The 16,565-nt window shown below is 41.4% G+C and overlaps 1 protein-coding gene across 9 annotated transcripts in view; it reads right to left on the reverse strand.

The window, feature by feature from the left end:
• The window catches only part of TANC2 (tetratricopeptide repeat, ankyrin repeat and coiled-coil containing 2), a 287,901-nt gene that overhangs the window by 106,053 nt on the left and 165,283 nt on the right, over positions 1-16,565 (reverse strand). For all 9 annotated transcript variants that reach the window (XM_076356962.1, XM_076356961.1, XM_076356968.1 and 6 more), the window contains one exon: positions 3,954-4,102. In XM_076356962.1, coding sequence (XP_076213077.1) covers positions 3,954-4,102 — 149 coding nt within the window. The remainder of the gene's footprint in view (positions 1-3,953; positions 4,103-16,565) is intronic.

Genomic DNA, 16,565 nt, shown 5'->3' on the forward strand with positions numbered 1-16,565 from the left:
GGGCTGCATTAGGAAGACCGATGCCGGCAGGTGAAGGAGGTGATGCTTCTCCTCTGCTCAGCTCTGGTGGGACCACACCTGGAGCGCTGCACCCAGGTCTGGGTTCCCCAGAACAAGAGGCAGATGAGGATACTGGAGTGAGTCCGGGAAAGGACCACAGAGATGACTGAAGGACTGGAGCATCTGACATAGGAGATCCAGAGATATTCAAAACCCAACCGGAGATGGCCCTGAGCAACCTGCTCTGAGCTGACCCTGCATTGAGCAGGCAGGCTGAATTAGACGATCTCCAGAGGTGCAGCATCTAAAAATTTAATCGGCTTACATGTGGGATCTTTTTACGAGGGCATGTAGTGATGGGACAAAGGGTAATGGCTTTAAACTGAAAAGAGGGTAGATTTAGATTAGATATAAGGAAGAAATTCTTCACTACGAGGGTGGTGAGGCACTGGAAGAGGTTGCCCAGAGAAGCTGTGGATGCCCCATCCCTGGAAGTGTTCAAGGTCAGGTTGGACGGGGCTCTGAGCAACCTGATCTAGTTGAAGATGTCCCTGCCCATGGCAGGGGGCTAGGAACTAGATGATCTTTAAGGTCCCTTCCAACCCAAACCACTCTATGATTCTATGATCTTTCAGAATGTGAAGCATTAATACTACTATAAATTCTTTATGGTGAGATTTTTCTACATCCTTGTTTCAACTGTTATTTTAAACAAATCCCTGCTGAAACTTATCTCAGTACTAACAAAATAACATCCACTAACCTTAAACACAGAAAAATTACACTTTAAAGCAAATTAAAATTCAGTGCAAGAATGGTACACTCATCTTCGCTCCAGCTGATAACACTATTGTTTCATGAAACACCAAAAGTGATATCCTTATACGTTCTTTTATTTGTAGTGTTATCAATGCAGCTCCTTAACAACAAGCTACTTGCAACTGGAAATTACTAAATAACATGGTATATCACTTGGCATTGATTGACATGTTTTATTTTTGTATTGATATAGAAAAATGTTCCTCTGTGCAAGTTTTAAATATAAATTTCCATTGACAGAACATTCTGTATTATTATTGCTGCTGTTTCATCTGTCACATTTTCACTAAGCTTTGAAAAATTAAATTGTTCTGTCATAGTTTCATTGTCCTTTGTGCCTCTCTGGCAGCCAGTGCAGCTAAAAAACAGTTTCCCAAAAAGTAGGAGAAAAAGGATTTATTCTTCAACATTTGTGATCTCTCATTAAGGAAAGCATGATTAAGAAAGACACAGCACAGAAACCACGCAATTTCATAGCAATCTGGATTAGAGAATATATCCTTTGACATATTCAAAATAAGGCAACTGAATGAAAATGCAATGTGCCGATTTACAGATTGGGGCAGTTTTAGTGAAAACACCTCTATTCCTTATCTTCACTTTAGCTCAAGCATTGACGAGATTGCAAATAATTACTTTCTCGTTTGAGAAGGCAAAGCATGGTTAGAATAACAAGCAGCAGCCGAGTCCCAGCTTTTGATACAAAGAACGTTTTCTTTCCCAGGCCATGTAAATTAATGCATTAAACCCTAGAAAATTGTTCTCATTTTTAAATTCAAGTGCAACCTAGTAGTCAAAGTCTCAATCAGATTTTAATTAATCAATGATTAATGGAAGAATTAATCTTTGCAAATCCCATAAATGTCTCACTGCATGATTTTCAACACCACTTTAAGTAGGGTAGCTGAAGAAATTCAATTTGGGAAGGAGAGTTGGAGAAGTTTTCAGAAGATTTGTTGCAATTCAGAAGCAGCTTTAGCTTGGACAGGACTTGTGCACGGCTCCTGTCCTGAGACAGCCAGTGGTAGATGGCGAAAGTCAGAGGAGGGCCACCAAGACTGTTAGATGGCCAGTTTATGATGTAGGAGGAGAGGCTGATGGAGAGGGTTCATTCAGCCTGGAGAAGAGACAGCGAAACTGCATCTAGGGATAGCTGCAGCCTTCCGCTATCTGCAGGGGGTTGTAGAGAAGACACAACTGTGCTCTTCTCAGAAGTGCAAAGGGAAAGGACAAGACACTACGGTCACAGGTTGTAGCAAGGGAATTTTCTATTAGGTAGAAGAAAAAAGTCCTTCACGATCGGAGTCGTCAAGCCCTGGAACAGGCTGCCCAGAGAGCCTGTTGATTCTCCATCCACGGAGATCTTCAAAACTCGCCTGGACAAGCCCTGAGCAACATGGTCCAACTTTGAAGCTAGCCCTGCTTTCAGCAGGCGGTTGGATGAGATGACCTCCAGAGGTCATTTCCAACCTCGAGTATTCTGCGATTCTAGGCAAGCGCTGACAGCAGGAGACGCTCATGAAGAAAGAAAAAAAATTAACTTGGTAATTGAGGAACCAGCCTCTCTCTATCTTCGCCAGCACATGAATAGCATTCAAAGGCCCTGTAAAACTTTTTCATACAAAAATTAGCACACAGCCCAAGATATCAATCTATTTTAGAGGACAACTCTCTGCTGTTTCTCTTTAGATTTTTCTTTTATTTATTCTCCAAAGACATCTTTTGCTTTAGAGAAAAGACGGGATTTTAATTTTTGTCAAAAGGCAACAACAAAAGGAACCATTTATAGTAGAAAGCTCTGCCTGGCTTTGAAGTATTCAGTTCAAATAGGTGCCTGTTAAAAGTACATTTTCTAGCATAATGTATAGTAAAGTACATTTCAAATCCACCACAACTTGCATAAAAAAATTGAATGAAAGCGTTAAAAGCTTAATGAATGTGTTAAAGGCAAAAACTTTTCAAAAACACATTTCTTGGCTCTCAAGCATACTTTAGCCCGTGCAGAAGATCAAAAACCTTTTGGTTCAAGTCTACAGCATGGGACCGACAGACCCAGGGTGCTGCCCTCCACGCTGCTCTCCCTGCTTTGTGCTAGGAACAGTCCTGGCCTTGGTGGAGCAACTCGTCTCCAAGTTTCCGTCCAAGTGGCACAGACTGGGAGAGAGCTTCACATGTCTCACCAGGGCCACGACGGGCATTCAGCTTGAATGCACAGAAACATCTTTTTGGCTGTCGCTTTTCATAGACCCTTTTTTAGGTAATTCAGGACCTTAAATCAGGTCCTCTGAATTGTGCCCATGCTAAATATCTGACTTGTGCAGAGTCATGCAATGACTGTTAAAAGGAGAATTAGAATTGGGCTTCTGAGTTTCATGCTCTTCTGCTACATACTGGAATATCCATCTGTCAATTAAAAAAAAAAAAAAAAAAAAAAAAAAAAAGGAAAAACCGGTCTCCTAGTTTCATTCTCATCTTACCAACACTGCTGGGAGTGGGTATGTTGCTTAGGCTTGAACAGAAGGAGGGAGAAACTCAGGCAGTTTCCACAAAATCTACATTGAAGCCCTGAGCTTTTTGCTATTTTGCTTTTCAGCCAGCCAGAGGGGATGTAACAAACTCCATCACAATAAAGATTTTATGATTTGCTTTCTGTATCTGTTTTCAAGCATGAAATCACCTTGTTTGGCAAACATGAGCAAAAACTGCGACCATCTGTAAAATCAGGCTATTAGTACTTACATCTCCTTCCTGGAGAAACTGTGAGCCTTTATGTAACATTGCTAAAATACGTTTGAAAAATTGCATGTAAGATGCCATGGAAGTACAGATTATTTTGGTCACTATAATCTCATTAGAAATGCTACCCACTCCCACAGCATTTGCAGAAACAGAAAAACAACAGAAGCTGTTTCACACGGTAGCAGCTGATCCCTGAAACATGTACTGCTGCACTGTAATGATGATTCACCGTTTAACGAGGAGATACAACCTTTTACCTCATAACAATTATTTCACCATTATGAGACACTCAGCTGCCATATAATTAGAAAATAACCACTCTCTCACATGCTGCATTTGGATCATAACCCGTGCAGTTACCGCTGTACAAGCAGGAAGGATTGGAGAGGTCGTACCTGGTTCTCGTCCTGCACCTCCATGCTGTACTGGGGCCCTGGCTGTACCTCCGTGACTTTCTCTCCGAGGAGGAAGCCCAGGCGAGTCATGAGTGTATTTGCTGCCTCATCTACGGATGGAGGGGGTCCCAGCTCCTGCTCAGTATCACCTAAACAAGAAGAAAAACAGATTCAGACAGGAATTGGTTACCTTGGCTACTGCTCAGTGGTTTTACCAACAAAACACCGGTAACTTTTCATGCTGCAATGTCAGTATCTGGGTTTTCAGGTTATTCACGTTATTCAAGTCTGTTTTAACATTATATGCTGGTCATTAATTTTAGGTTATGCATTGCTCCAGCTGTCAATACATGTTTCTTCTAACGTTAGCTGTTATTTTTCCTCTCATTGCTCATTATATTCTCAGCACCTCCCATGGAAGCAAACACAGCCATCTTGCTTTCCCTGTACCAGAAGCACCAGAGCCACGGGGGAGCGAGATTTCCTGGACCAACAATGGAGAAAGGAGAGCCTTCCCTCTCCTCTCTCACGTAGAAACTACCTCCAAGTTACTCGCAGAGAAACCAAGGCTACACGTGCCATTTTGAAAGCACTCCACGAGATGTAGAGCAGCCAACCTGTGCTTCCAAGTGGTTAACGGCAAAGAACAGGACAGAAAACCCGTGTGCATCTTCCACTGCCATCTGCTGTTTCTGACGTGCTCGCGGTTACATGGAAAGCACTGCTCTCCAGACACCAAACCTCCTTGTGCAGTCACAGTATGGGCCATGATACAAAGCAAAGTCCACCTGCCAATTCCCCATCAAGTCTATAAAATAGGTCAAAAAACAACATTCCAGATAATTTTTCCTAATTTTTTTCTGCCATCTGTAGGAAGAGCAGAACAGACAAGCTTCCAGCCAGCAATGCACACCGGCAAAAAGGCCAGGCACGTATATTGGCATTTCTGTATCTTTTTAGTTTCCTAACAAAAATTTGTGGAGGTTTTTGACTCATAGTATCACGAAGGTAAGTCAGGTTCTGAAAGTCAAGTTCTTCCCTGCTCACACCAGCAGCGGTATTAAAGCCTGAAGGTCAAGTTCTTTCCATGTTACACTGAAGCAATACTGCATTTAGTGCAGTTGTAGGAGCTTAATTAGGATTTGCAATTAGTCTACAGTTAATTATTCATCTGATAATGTACAACCTGGAAAAGAGCCCATCTCCATTTCCCAGCTCCGTCCTGGCTCGGGGGTGCTCCAGCACTCAGCCTGAAGCTACAGTAAAAAGATGTTACTTTGAATATTGCTTTTTGATAACTGTAACTGAAAACCACAAATCACAGAATCTGGGATATGTACGAGATCTCAGAAAATTTAAGCCAGCTGCTTCCAGAAACTCCCATTTAAACTCATAATGTGCATCTCACGGAAGCTTAAGAGCAATTTTTTGGTTTCTCACCTGCACTGCTGCAAATTAAAAACCCTGGAGTATCTCACATGCAACCGAGTCTGTATTCATAAGCACCACCAACTTTGAGAGACGAACATCTGGAGCAGTCTTTACATGGTGACTTCACTGTTATGAAAATGGATTATATAGTATGATAAAACAAGCTGTCTTCTAAGTTATTGAATCCCTATCGTACTGCTTCAAACAACACTGACGTGAATAGGATAGATTTAAGATCAAATTTAGATGGATGGCCCAATTTTCTGAACTGCTGACCACCCACATTCAATCTGTGGGCATTTACTATCCCTGGGAGTCAAATCCAGAACAGATACATTTACGTAAAATGAAAATTATATAGACTTTTATTTCCAAGGTTATTTTTTTCTTTTAAAAAGTAGACTTTTAGATTTTATCCTAGATGGGGCTCCGTTCATAATTATTAAAAGTTTATTAGGCATTCCCCATTCAGAACACATGATATTAGTAATACTCAAACCGTCCTGACTTACACATCTCGGCAGAAAGGAAAAGCTGGATCTATCTCTGCATTGCCCACCCAGGGGAGGATTCAGGGAGAGTGCCCAGACTATGCTGGGGCAGGCTGCAGGGCGCTGGCCACTGCAGGTTTCCTTCGGCTCAGCGTTAGGAACCGCTCCCAAACCAAACAGAACTTGCTCCTTGGAGGCTGGGCTTAACCTTGCCCTTGAACCTCTCCTCTTTTATACTACCCCTAAAATATCTCCAAGGGCACAAAGCTGTCTTTCACCTGTAAAATAAAGAAGATTACAAGCTTATCCCAGGTCACTGCATAAGAACATAAAAGATAGAGAGGGTAATAATTGTCTGCTTTGCTAACAGCCCTAATTCACCTGCGAGATGCTGCTCATGGCACCAACAGCTGCAATTGAAACAGCTGAGCTCTGAGAGCATCACATTTAGTGTAGAACTATCAATTATTTTATAATGTGGCTTTCAAAGTACAGATAACTTTGAACTTGAGCAAAGCACTATTGTACTGGATTATTCCCTCTTTTGGTTTTAGGTCTTTAAAAATAAGTGCAGTCATTTAATTCAGCGTCAATGAAGAGACATAAAGAGACATCAGCTCTGAGATGCCTGTGAATGGGTATTATGGAAAGAAGCTGTAACTTGCCTTTCAAAGTTGACAGTAAGACCTAATACTCTTTCTAAGTTCAATGAAAGGACATAACTGGGTTTTTTCCTCCCTTGCCACGTGTGCTATCCAGCTGATGCTGCAGCCAAATTTTACACACACTTCAGTGCACTCAGTTCCCCCAGCCTCACCGGGGAAATTTGAGCGCACAGTTGATAACAGAACCGGCCTGAGATATTTTTAGGTATTCCAACACTACTGCCACAACGAACTACAGCAGCTCAAACACACATACTACAGTCAACTCAAATAAGCAACCTCTAGTATATCAATAAACAGTAACAAACTGCTCAGCTACGCACACACACATAAACCTAAAGTCAAACAGTGGATCCGAGAGATCCCAACACAGTTCGCGGTCTGAAGCTGCTGCACTGTGCTACATCAGCGCACGTGCTTCTGCATAAACATTAAGTAATATTAAAAGCTGTATCAAAATGCTCAGTGCCAGGAATTTTAAACAAGAATAAAAAAAAACTTAACTCCCCAACTCACTGCATGTGCACGAGTATTTCAAGGAGTTCTAGAGACTGCGTAACGTTATGTCCAGCAGAAAGCATGTATTTTTATATATACACACACATAAAGCAATAGGAGGGAAAGCGTTCTTGTGAGCTGGCGTGCTGCTGGGCAGGTAAACCATACCTACCCACCCACCCACCCAGGTCTCCTGTTAGTTTCCCAGCAGCCATCAGACCACGTAATTTCTACCTTCATGCCAGCTGACATCTCTAGTTAGCTGGTTCAGTCCTTTATGTCTTGTTTGGTTTTAAACGAGAGGTTTTTAACGATAAGCCCCGTTGCAGTGAAATGGCCATGGAAGGAATACCAGACCCACCGCGGTGTGACCCAGCCTGTCCAGCACCTGCCAGTAACCTGCCTGGCACTGATGGCATACCCTAACAGAGCACGGACTCATCTCATCTATATTCAGCTTCAGCCAGAGATGAAATTACTTCTGATTACATCGTCTTTGCACACACTGTTGCATTTACCGATCCCCACATCATGAATGCCTTTTCTGAATCTTACTAAAAATTATTTCCAAAGACTGTAATAGAGAAACTTTTCCCCACTTGGAATTTGTTGTGTTTGATTTCAAAGCAAGTGCTCCAAACCTGGAGTCAGCATTTCAGGTACTGAAGTCAGAGTCAAAACCAAAAGAGATTTACTAGATGTTTGCCACTAGTCCAAGGACTTTCATCACAGATATAGCCCGCAGAGTACAAACATATTGCAGTGAATTGCTTATTTCTAACAACATAAATAAAAATCCATGAACAGCTCCAAGACAGATTAGTCTCTAAAGTTGTAGCCTGGTTGGAAAGAGAGGTAATTTGTCCAAGCAGTACAGGGATAATTTTTTTTTTTTTTTTTGGGGGGGGGGGGGGGGAGTGAGGGGGGTGGGTGTGTGCAAGAAAAATGTAAGCAACCAGCCTTACTTTGCACTGCAAAAACAAATGAACTCGAAAATAAGACATTCAGATTCTTTTGTAGTGAGCTATACATAAATTAAAGGTATCTTCTGAAAAGTGAAAGAAAAAGAATAATATTCAAAAGACTACGTGAAATATGCAATCAAATTTTAGGTAGAGTCACCAAAAGGCTATACTAAATGATACTTCTTTCTTTTAATCCTTAATCTTCAGAAGAGACAGGTAACTGCAGCATTATATGACAGAAATAAATAAAAGCTCCTACAGAGATGTGAAACAGATTGTCCTTTTAGATTAAAATACTACATGTGTTTAAGCTATCTGGCATTTTTATCTATCAGAGAAGAATGCTGGAAACAGTAAATCAGACCCTACAGTCTTAACATTGTTGCATGCACAGAGCGATCCAGAAGTGGAACAAACAGCAGCAAAAATCAGCAAGGCAAGAGCTTCCCATTCCCCAGCACAGAGCCACAGGGAAGAAAGGAGATCCCAAACCAGCACCAGCCACCCAGACTTCTGTACCTGTACCCAATGCTCCCTTATGAGAAGTCCAATCTTCATGGTAATGGAAAAAAAATTTGAAAATCCAACGTAAGTGTGACTTAATTACTCTGGAACCAGAAGATAAAGTAAGAGAAACAAGAAAACGAGAATATGCGATTTCTCTATCTCTAGCCCTTGAGGAGCATACTATGATTTTTTACGTATTTATTTTGCTTCTGGGTTGAATCATACTGGAATAGATGCCACGAGAGGGTCGGATGGCCAGGGAGACAAGCAGAAGGTTAATTAGATCAGGGGTCTGGAAAGCTGGGAGGTTATTTCGCTAAGGAGAGCTTGTGTTGCCAAAGGCAGGGCCGTCTGTGGGCTAGAAAAGCCTGTCGAGGCAGAGACTGAAGTGCTGGGTTAGGAGATTGATCGATTGATCAATCGACCAGGAGGAGGGGTGGGGAGCGGGGCAGAGCGGGGATGGATCGGCAGCTGAGCAATAAGGTCACCGGGGCTCCGTGGGGGCTGAAGGGGAGAGGAGCGGAGGATGCAGGAGAAGACAGAGCATCTCTCTGCCACAAACCTGCCACAGAGCTCTTCACCGATTTGGTAGCAGAAGAACAATTTTCAAATATTACACCTAAGTAATTAGTAATAATGAATAATTAAATCCAACACTCAATTATTTAGAACCTTCAAGAAGAGTGTAGATACCCAAGGCACACACATACAGTTTGCTTTTTTTTTTTTAAAATGATTTAGCTTCCAGAGTTGCACCAGATCTCAGCAGTGCACACCTCCACATCTCCCTGCTACCTTTGCCATCCTTTTAAGTTAATGACAATTTCTTTTTTACTGAACTGTAAAAATGCAAATTAGAAACATTATAACCTGAGCTTGTCAAGCAATTTAATACCTCTAATCCTTCCTCCCTTCAAAAAATTCAACCCACTTTAAATACGTCAGAAGACCTCTGCAATTCACCCTGGAATTTACCTGATTCAGGCCCTTTAGGAGCAATTTTATGGATCCTGGCAGCTCTCTCAGATGTCTTACCTACATATACCCTTAGTATTTTTGAAGGGGTCAACTCTTAACACCTCTGTTAACGTCATATGCAGTAGGATGGAGTTCATAAGTGCTCGTAAATGTTCATAGCATTTCCTTGAAAATCAAATACATCATGTTATAAGCACAGTTATTAGGTTTGCTCTTTTCAAGAGAGCATTCAAAACATACAATGTTTTTGAACGTTATAATTTTAAAATACTGTTTCTGTTCCGTCCTTTCAATTCCTATAATGAAATCTGCCACATATTTCAGCTGCAATTGCTTACAAGCAAATGAAATTTCTTTATGATTTATTTTGTAATTCTGTGACTTGTTTGATAGCTACCATCATCTAATCTTTCAGATAATGATGTAGGGTAGCGCCCCTGGGAGACACTAACAATGCTTCTTTACTCCAGAGAATATTTTTGGTTTAATGCTTATACTTTTACTTCCAAAACCAGACTCCGAATATAATTTAAATTACATCTAAAATCCATTTCAGCGAGTGTCTAATAAGGAGAACTGGGTAACAGTTCACTTACTGGCACCCATCACAGAACTTGCCTGAATATGAAACCTATTTGTCTTAAAAAAATCAAAAATTCTTATATTAGCAAAGCAAAAATAGTTATATGCAAAGAGTGAGCACCTATGGAATGCCAGAAATAAGTGATACCATTTATGATCTTGATCTTCAGTTACATAACCGTAGAGTTTTATCTAACGACTTCCCTCTCTCCATGCGACCTGAATCTGTCCCGTTATTATGTACATCTGCTTTAAGTTACTCTGGATACACTTGAGCTATATTTGGAAAATGCCCTTGACCATTTCTGCATATCCCCCTAATCTCAGAATTAATGGAAGGTTTTTTCATTAGTCTTGTTTACATCAAGAAGAGATTTCTAAAAATTTAACCAATCAGGGACGAAGGCTGCCCCATACACATTGCTTTAAATGCCTATTTTTGTACTGCTGCTCTTCAGATACTTAGTAGTTCTGTGAGAGCAATGGAAAACGGTCCCACCAACTTAAATCATACCACAGACAAGTGGCAAAGTAAATATATTCTCCTTGTATATTGATACCAAAGCCCTCTAGCTAGCCAAAAAACTAACACTGAACTATGAAGGTGTTCAAACTGCAGCTCTGACTCAATCTGTGCACTGTGTACTGCTCCAGCTCTGCTCGCTTTAGTGGCTGTTGCTGCTCTATCCGATCATTTATATAAGAAACTGCAAAAATTCCCATTATTAATTCCACTAAGTCAGTCTCTTGCATGAGTTCCACAGACATTTCCTCTAAGAAGAAATTCAAACAAAAGAAATTCGCCTCTGCACCGCATATAAATACTGCTTCCTAACCAGTCCTTCCCACTGCCTTTGCTGATGGTGTCCTTTAATATTTCTTCAAGCAGACTGTCAGAAAGACAGTTATTTTTAATCAGAAACCATACTGAGCCAGAGACAGGCAGTAAATGTAATTTCAATGCTATCATAAAACCTAATTCAATGCATTTCATGTTCTAGATCTAAAAAAAAAAAAAAAAAACAAACCCCAAAACCCTCTGCATGCACATTTGGGGATGAATTTTCCCGGATTTCAGCTCCCATTTAAGCACCAAAGAAAAGGGAATGGGGGAAATGAGGGGACATTCAGTGCAGTGATCACTGAACATATATATAAAAAAAGAAAAAGGCCACAATTATCATAAATACAAGCCTGCGTACGAGGAACATTTCCTAAAAGTGGGATTACACTTAGATCCCTGAAAAGGTTCCTGAGCTCTTTAACATATCAAGGACAACATGACCAAGGCAGTAAGTCCCCCCACTGATGGAAAGCAGAGATGCAATTATTTCTTCCTTTACAGGTTTGGCATTTTATCTCTAAAACATCACCTGATCATAAACACGGGTCTGCTCTCCCGGCTCTAAACATACAACCTCTCATCAAACACTGCCTGATCAAAGGGCTTGGCTCTTAAATAAAGTTGTTTGGTATTTATTTTTTAGCTCTTTGAATTGACCTTTTATTCCAGACAGGTTTGAGGATGGTATCTTACATTCTTAGTGATGCAGAAGGTTTTTTAAATATGATTCACAATCAAAAGAGAACAAATACTCCCTTCAAATACTATTTGTTTCCTAAAATCTGTGCAAAATACTTAAACAGTATTTTGCGCATTTATTTTGCTGTATTAGGCATGTTGCATAGCATCCACCGAAACCATTTTTTTAATTTCAGCAACTGTTTTTCAAAACCTCTCACATTCCCCCCTCTTACCGTTTTTCACATCCTAAACCTGACACAAATCTCACAAACGCACGTTACGCGTCACGACTGTTAAGAACTGGGAAGAAAATGAAAAGCAGTAGCTGGCTTATCTCTGCTATCAGGCAACTTTAGTACCAAGTTTTACTTTTGTGATGGAGTACAAATAAGCCCACGGTGCAAACACAGTCGACCGGACGGCGGCACGGCTTCAACAGAAGCTTGGAAAAATTCTCTCCTCCTGAACTTTTTGGGGTGATGCTAGCTGCAGTGGGAATTTTGTGAAGCGTGCAGCCCTCCACAGAGGGGGTGTCCAGCCGAACCTCTGCAGACAGCTCTCCCCGCCGGCAGCCTGCACTCCTGCTCACTCACGGCCAAGCCAACCCTGCTCATCTAACAGTGGCAAAAATAAAGTTGCAGGAAACCTTCAGAAATATATATATATATAGAGAGAGATATGTGTGGGTATATATATGTAGTATTTCCATCATTGTATAAAATCAGTTTAGGTTTTCATCTGCAAAGACCATACTCATTTCCATCCTCAGCAGCTACAACAGTGGCAGAGGCTGCTGAGAATCCTTTTATCGTACCCCCAAGGCAAGGAACCAGCCACAATTTCAGCATTTGAGTTTCTTGGGAAGGAAAACAAAAATTATGCAGAAGAGGATTTTTACAAGTACCTTTTCTTCTCCCAAGATAGCTTTGCCAGGTCAAAACTCAACTAGCTAGTAATGAGACGTAACTTTAGTAAGGCAAATGATGACACTTTACTGTAGCCTTTAACCACTGTTAAATGGGAGGTCGTGGGTTTATAACGGAGCAAGAAGAGACGACGACAGTAGAAAGGCCCTGTCTTTACTATATCTGATACATTAGCACATTCCCAGAATAAGTTTTATTAAAAGCAAATCAGACTAAATTATGACCTTCGCATTTACAACACTGACAACAATCTCCAAAACCTACTGCTGTTATATACCTAAACACGATTTGAAAAGTACTGTTTGGATATAAAAAACTACTATATAGATGTAATAATCTACTGTTACCACTTATTAGAATATCAAGCATAAAACATTATTGGATTATTCTTACTTTCTATGTCATAAATCAATTCATATATATAAAAAAGTCCTGCAAAGCTGAGACACGGTACGTTCACACCATCGGTAGTGGAAGGACTGGGCATGCTTTTAATGTGGTGCAGCTGCAAACTGAAATATTCTTGGGTAATCCAGCAGTGGGATAAGATGCAGTAACTCCATCGCTTCCAGTACTCACACGGACTTTTGTAAAACTGTTCTAGGCAATTCTAATAGCAACCACAAATATAACAGTGAATTTTCTAAGCTTTTCAGTGCTGTTTTCAAACAGAACAAATGTCTAGGGCTGTTGCTAACTACCATCCCTTCAATGATTAGAGGGAAGACTCTACCGTCCATTTGGATGAGATCCATTTAAAACTTGTTGTTTCTCTAAAGCGTAAACCATATCAATGAAAATCTTACACCACTCAAAAATACAACCAACTACGCTGTCCTCACGGTGTGTTTAAGTTACACAGTGTATGATCCGCAATTTCACCCATATACTTTGGGTGGAAATACAACACTGAAGACACCAAAGGGGGGAAGGCACAGGCGACAGCCATGCACGTAACTGCACACATCATCATATCTCCTCTTGCCAGGCAAGCAAAACAGATGTCGAGAAGAGACGGGAATACAGCAGGGAGCCCAGGAATGCCACGGTGCCTAACACGCTTCTCCAGGCAGGCTCTGCTGGCAGCCAGGAGAGGAGAGCAGCACGAGAGACCTGCTCCAGATGCCAACACGTGCAGCGGGACAACGCTTCCCCGGAGGGACGGGGACTCCCCACAGGAACATACTGAAGAGCCAGCGGGGACTTGACTCAGAGAAAACAGAGACAGCAAGTAGATGAGTCAGAGAAAGGCCACTACAGTCTCAAACCAAATACAACAATTTTGGACCCTGCAACAAGTTACAGACCACTGGAGGAATTTGAAGATATGGTGGTACAATCAATGCTTCCCAGCAAGGCTGTACTTTCAAACTGGCAGCTGGTCAAAATTTTCATGTTTGGATTCAAAGCCACTATTTTTCAAGCGGTTAGGAGTCAAATAATTAGTGACATGTCAAAAATTCTGCTTAATAAAGCAGACAATCTACTGTGGTGCAGGAGGTTATGAGCAAATTGATCTCCTTTCTTCAGTGTACAAGTGCAGCTGTGCTGCCCAAGAGAAAGGAACAGACAGGATGGGGGGAATACGACGATCAAAACAAATTATAGCAAGGGGAACAATATTCATGCTGGATAAGAATAAAGAGGTACTTGTTCCACAGTCCTGAGGATGGTTAGGAAGTCAAGGCAACTGGTAAAAGAGCAGAAGTAATGGTGTGGCTTTCAGAGCACCGCATATTTTCACTTATGAGAAGCTCTCCATAGCATCACTGAAGTTCAAGTACTTTTTGCGTAGGACAAAAAAAAAAGCATCCATTGGCCTCATGTACTCATTAAGACATGGGAACCAAGCTCATAAAAGAATTGAGCAGTTTTCTACAAATGCAACCACCCCTCCTTCTCTTTTTAGAGCTGGTAAAATGAATATTGAGGTTTTGGGCTCCATAAAGAGTTGAAACAAAGTAATAGTATTTCAAAACATTGTAGAGACCAAAAAAAAAAAAAAAAGTAGAATTATTGACCACTTCCTCTAGACTGTAAAGCATTTGGGAATAAATAACTGAGCCAGAAGGCAAAAGGGAAGACTAATCAGCACAGCCGTGATGAAGAACCCCAGCGACCATTATTTCCTTTCTTTTTGCCTCACTTAGCATCACAGCATTTCTACTTATGACAGGCATAAACGTAAGGTGAAGGCTAACTTCAGAGCAAACTCAGCCTCAAGAACTCCTAAAGAAATCAATAGCTCCAGGAGCTAAGATGGAAGATTAGGTTTGTGTAAAGATGTCAACAGCATTGCAAGAAGGAGCCCAAAGAGAACTACGACAGCACTGTCCCAGACAGGTCAGGGCTGCCATCGCCTTGGGACCCTCAGATGCTGCCCTTGCAGCTAACACCGAACACATGCCGACGCACAGCTAATTCAGCCTGACAGATGCTGAGTGGAAACAGAATTACGACGAGATGAACAGAAGTTGGAATGATTTCCCAAATCTAATTTGACAGGTAGTATCTTCCCCAAATTGGAAGTATTGAAGGGTCTTTTCTCCCAAAGAAAGGAAAGTCTGGGGACAATGATTTAGTTTTGGCTAGAATTTATAATTATAAAGTGCAAGTGCAGACCAGTGCTCCTGTGACACTTCACAAAGACACTGAGAAACACCAGTCTTTAGCAACAAGTGAGCAGCACTGCTGGGAGTTCAAAAGGCACATTTTACCAATTCTGTCAGCAATAAATTGAGATCCTGAAGGTTGAGAAATGGCTGAAGATTTCAGTAGGATGATACTGGCAGCAGATGCCTTTGATGACCAAGCATAATAAATAGTCCAAGAGAAATTAAGCAGGAGACAAGCACGGAGACAGATTTTTTACCTGTTACCCTTGGGGGGGGGGGGGAATCCATCCCAACTTTTCAGTATGAATCATTTCTTGGTCTGAGATGGGATATTTTGTACCTTTGCAAAATACATTAGGTTAGAGATAAATCAATGTCCTGTTATCTAAGCCAGAACTGAAGTTGCTTCAGACTGAAATTCTAGGTAAGTTATCTGTCATTAGAAGGTCCAGTGACTGGTGAAAGATACAGCGACTTATGTTTCATTATTAGCCACGTCTTTGTCCCATCCCTAACAGGTACTTTGGTTTTACGGATGGATACGTTAGGCCAACCAAGGAATTAAAGATGGAGCCATTTGCAGACAAGGTGATAAGACAAGGTGATAAGTCAAGGTGATAAGTCAAGGTGATAAGTCAAGGTGATAAGTCAAGGTGATAAGTCAAGGTGATAAGTCCTTGAGCGTGCAAGGACTATTGGGACAGTGTTGGAGGTCCGCGTTGGGCTGAGGGTCCAAGACCTGCAATCATTCCACGTACATCGCGCCTACTGGAACAGCCCCTGAACTTACTTAATCCTCAATTTTGCTTGCAGCCAAAGCACGATGTTCTACACCCAAAGACAGCTAAGCGGCATGGATGGTTATCAGAATACAATCCTGGAGCAAAACAGTGACCCACGCCAGTAGTGAAGACAAACCCTACACATCAGCTTCCCAACACAACGGATTCCTGACTAATCCGCATAACTCAAGAGTACCTTACTTCAAAGACCATCATGCTTTTGCAGCCATACTGCCCAAGCTGCAGTATTTGGGAGCATCAGTGGCAGGCTGCCCTTGTTTTAAAAAATAATATACTAGAAGAAGAAACGCCTCTGCCAGGAGTCACTCATTCAAGGGGAAGTCTGACCTTGTCTGACACTGTCCATCAGCAATGAAAAGGGTAAGTACACAGTACAGGGAAGGTCTCTGATGCTCCATCCATACAGGAAAGTCTCATATCATGCACCTAGTCACATCTGCTCAGATGTGGAAGAAAAGGAGGCTTTAAACTGATCCTTGTAGGCCCACCACTGACAGTTTCAAAGTCAGCAGGGTTGGTTTGCTTGTGTACGTACTTACTTACTGGCAAGACAGAAAGCTATAAATATTCAATAAGCCAAAGTATTAGCACAAGAAAGTTACTGTTTCCCAATAACCCAACTGAAA

This window comes from Aptenodytes patagonicus, chromosome 20, assembly GCF_965638725.1.
Source record: "Aptenodytes patagonicus chromosome 20, bAptPat1.pri.cur, whole genome shotgun sequence".
Taxonomy (NCBI): Eukaryota; Metazoa; Chordata; class Aves; order Sphenisciformes; family Spheniscidae; genus Aptenodytes; species Aptenodytes patagonicus.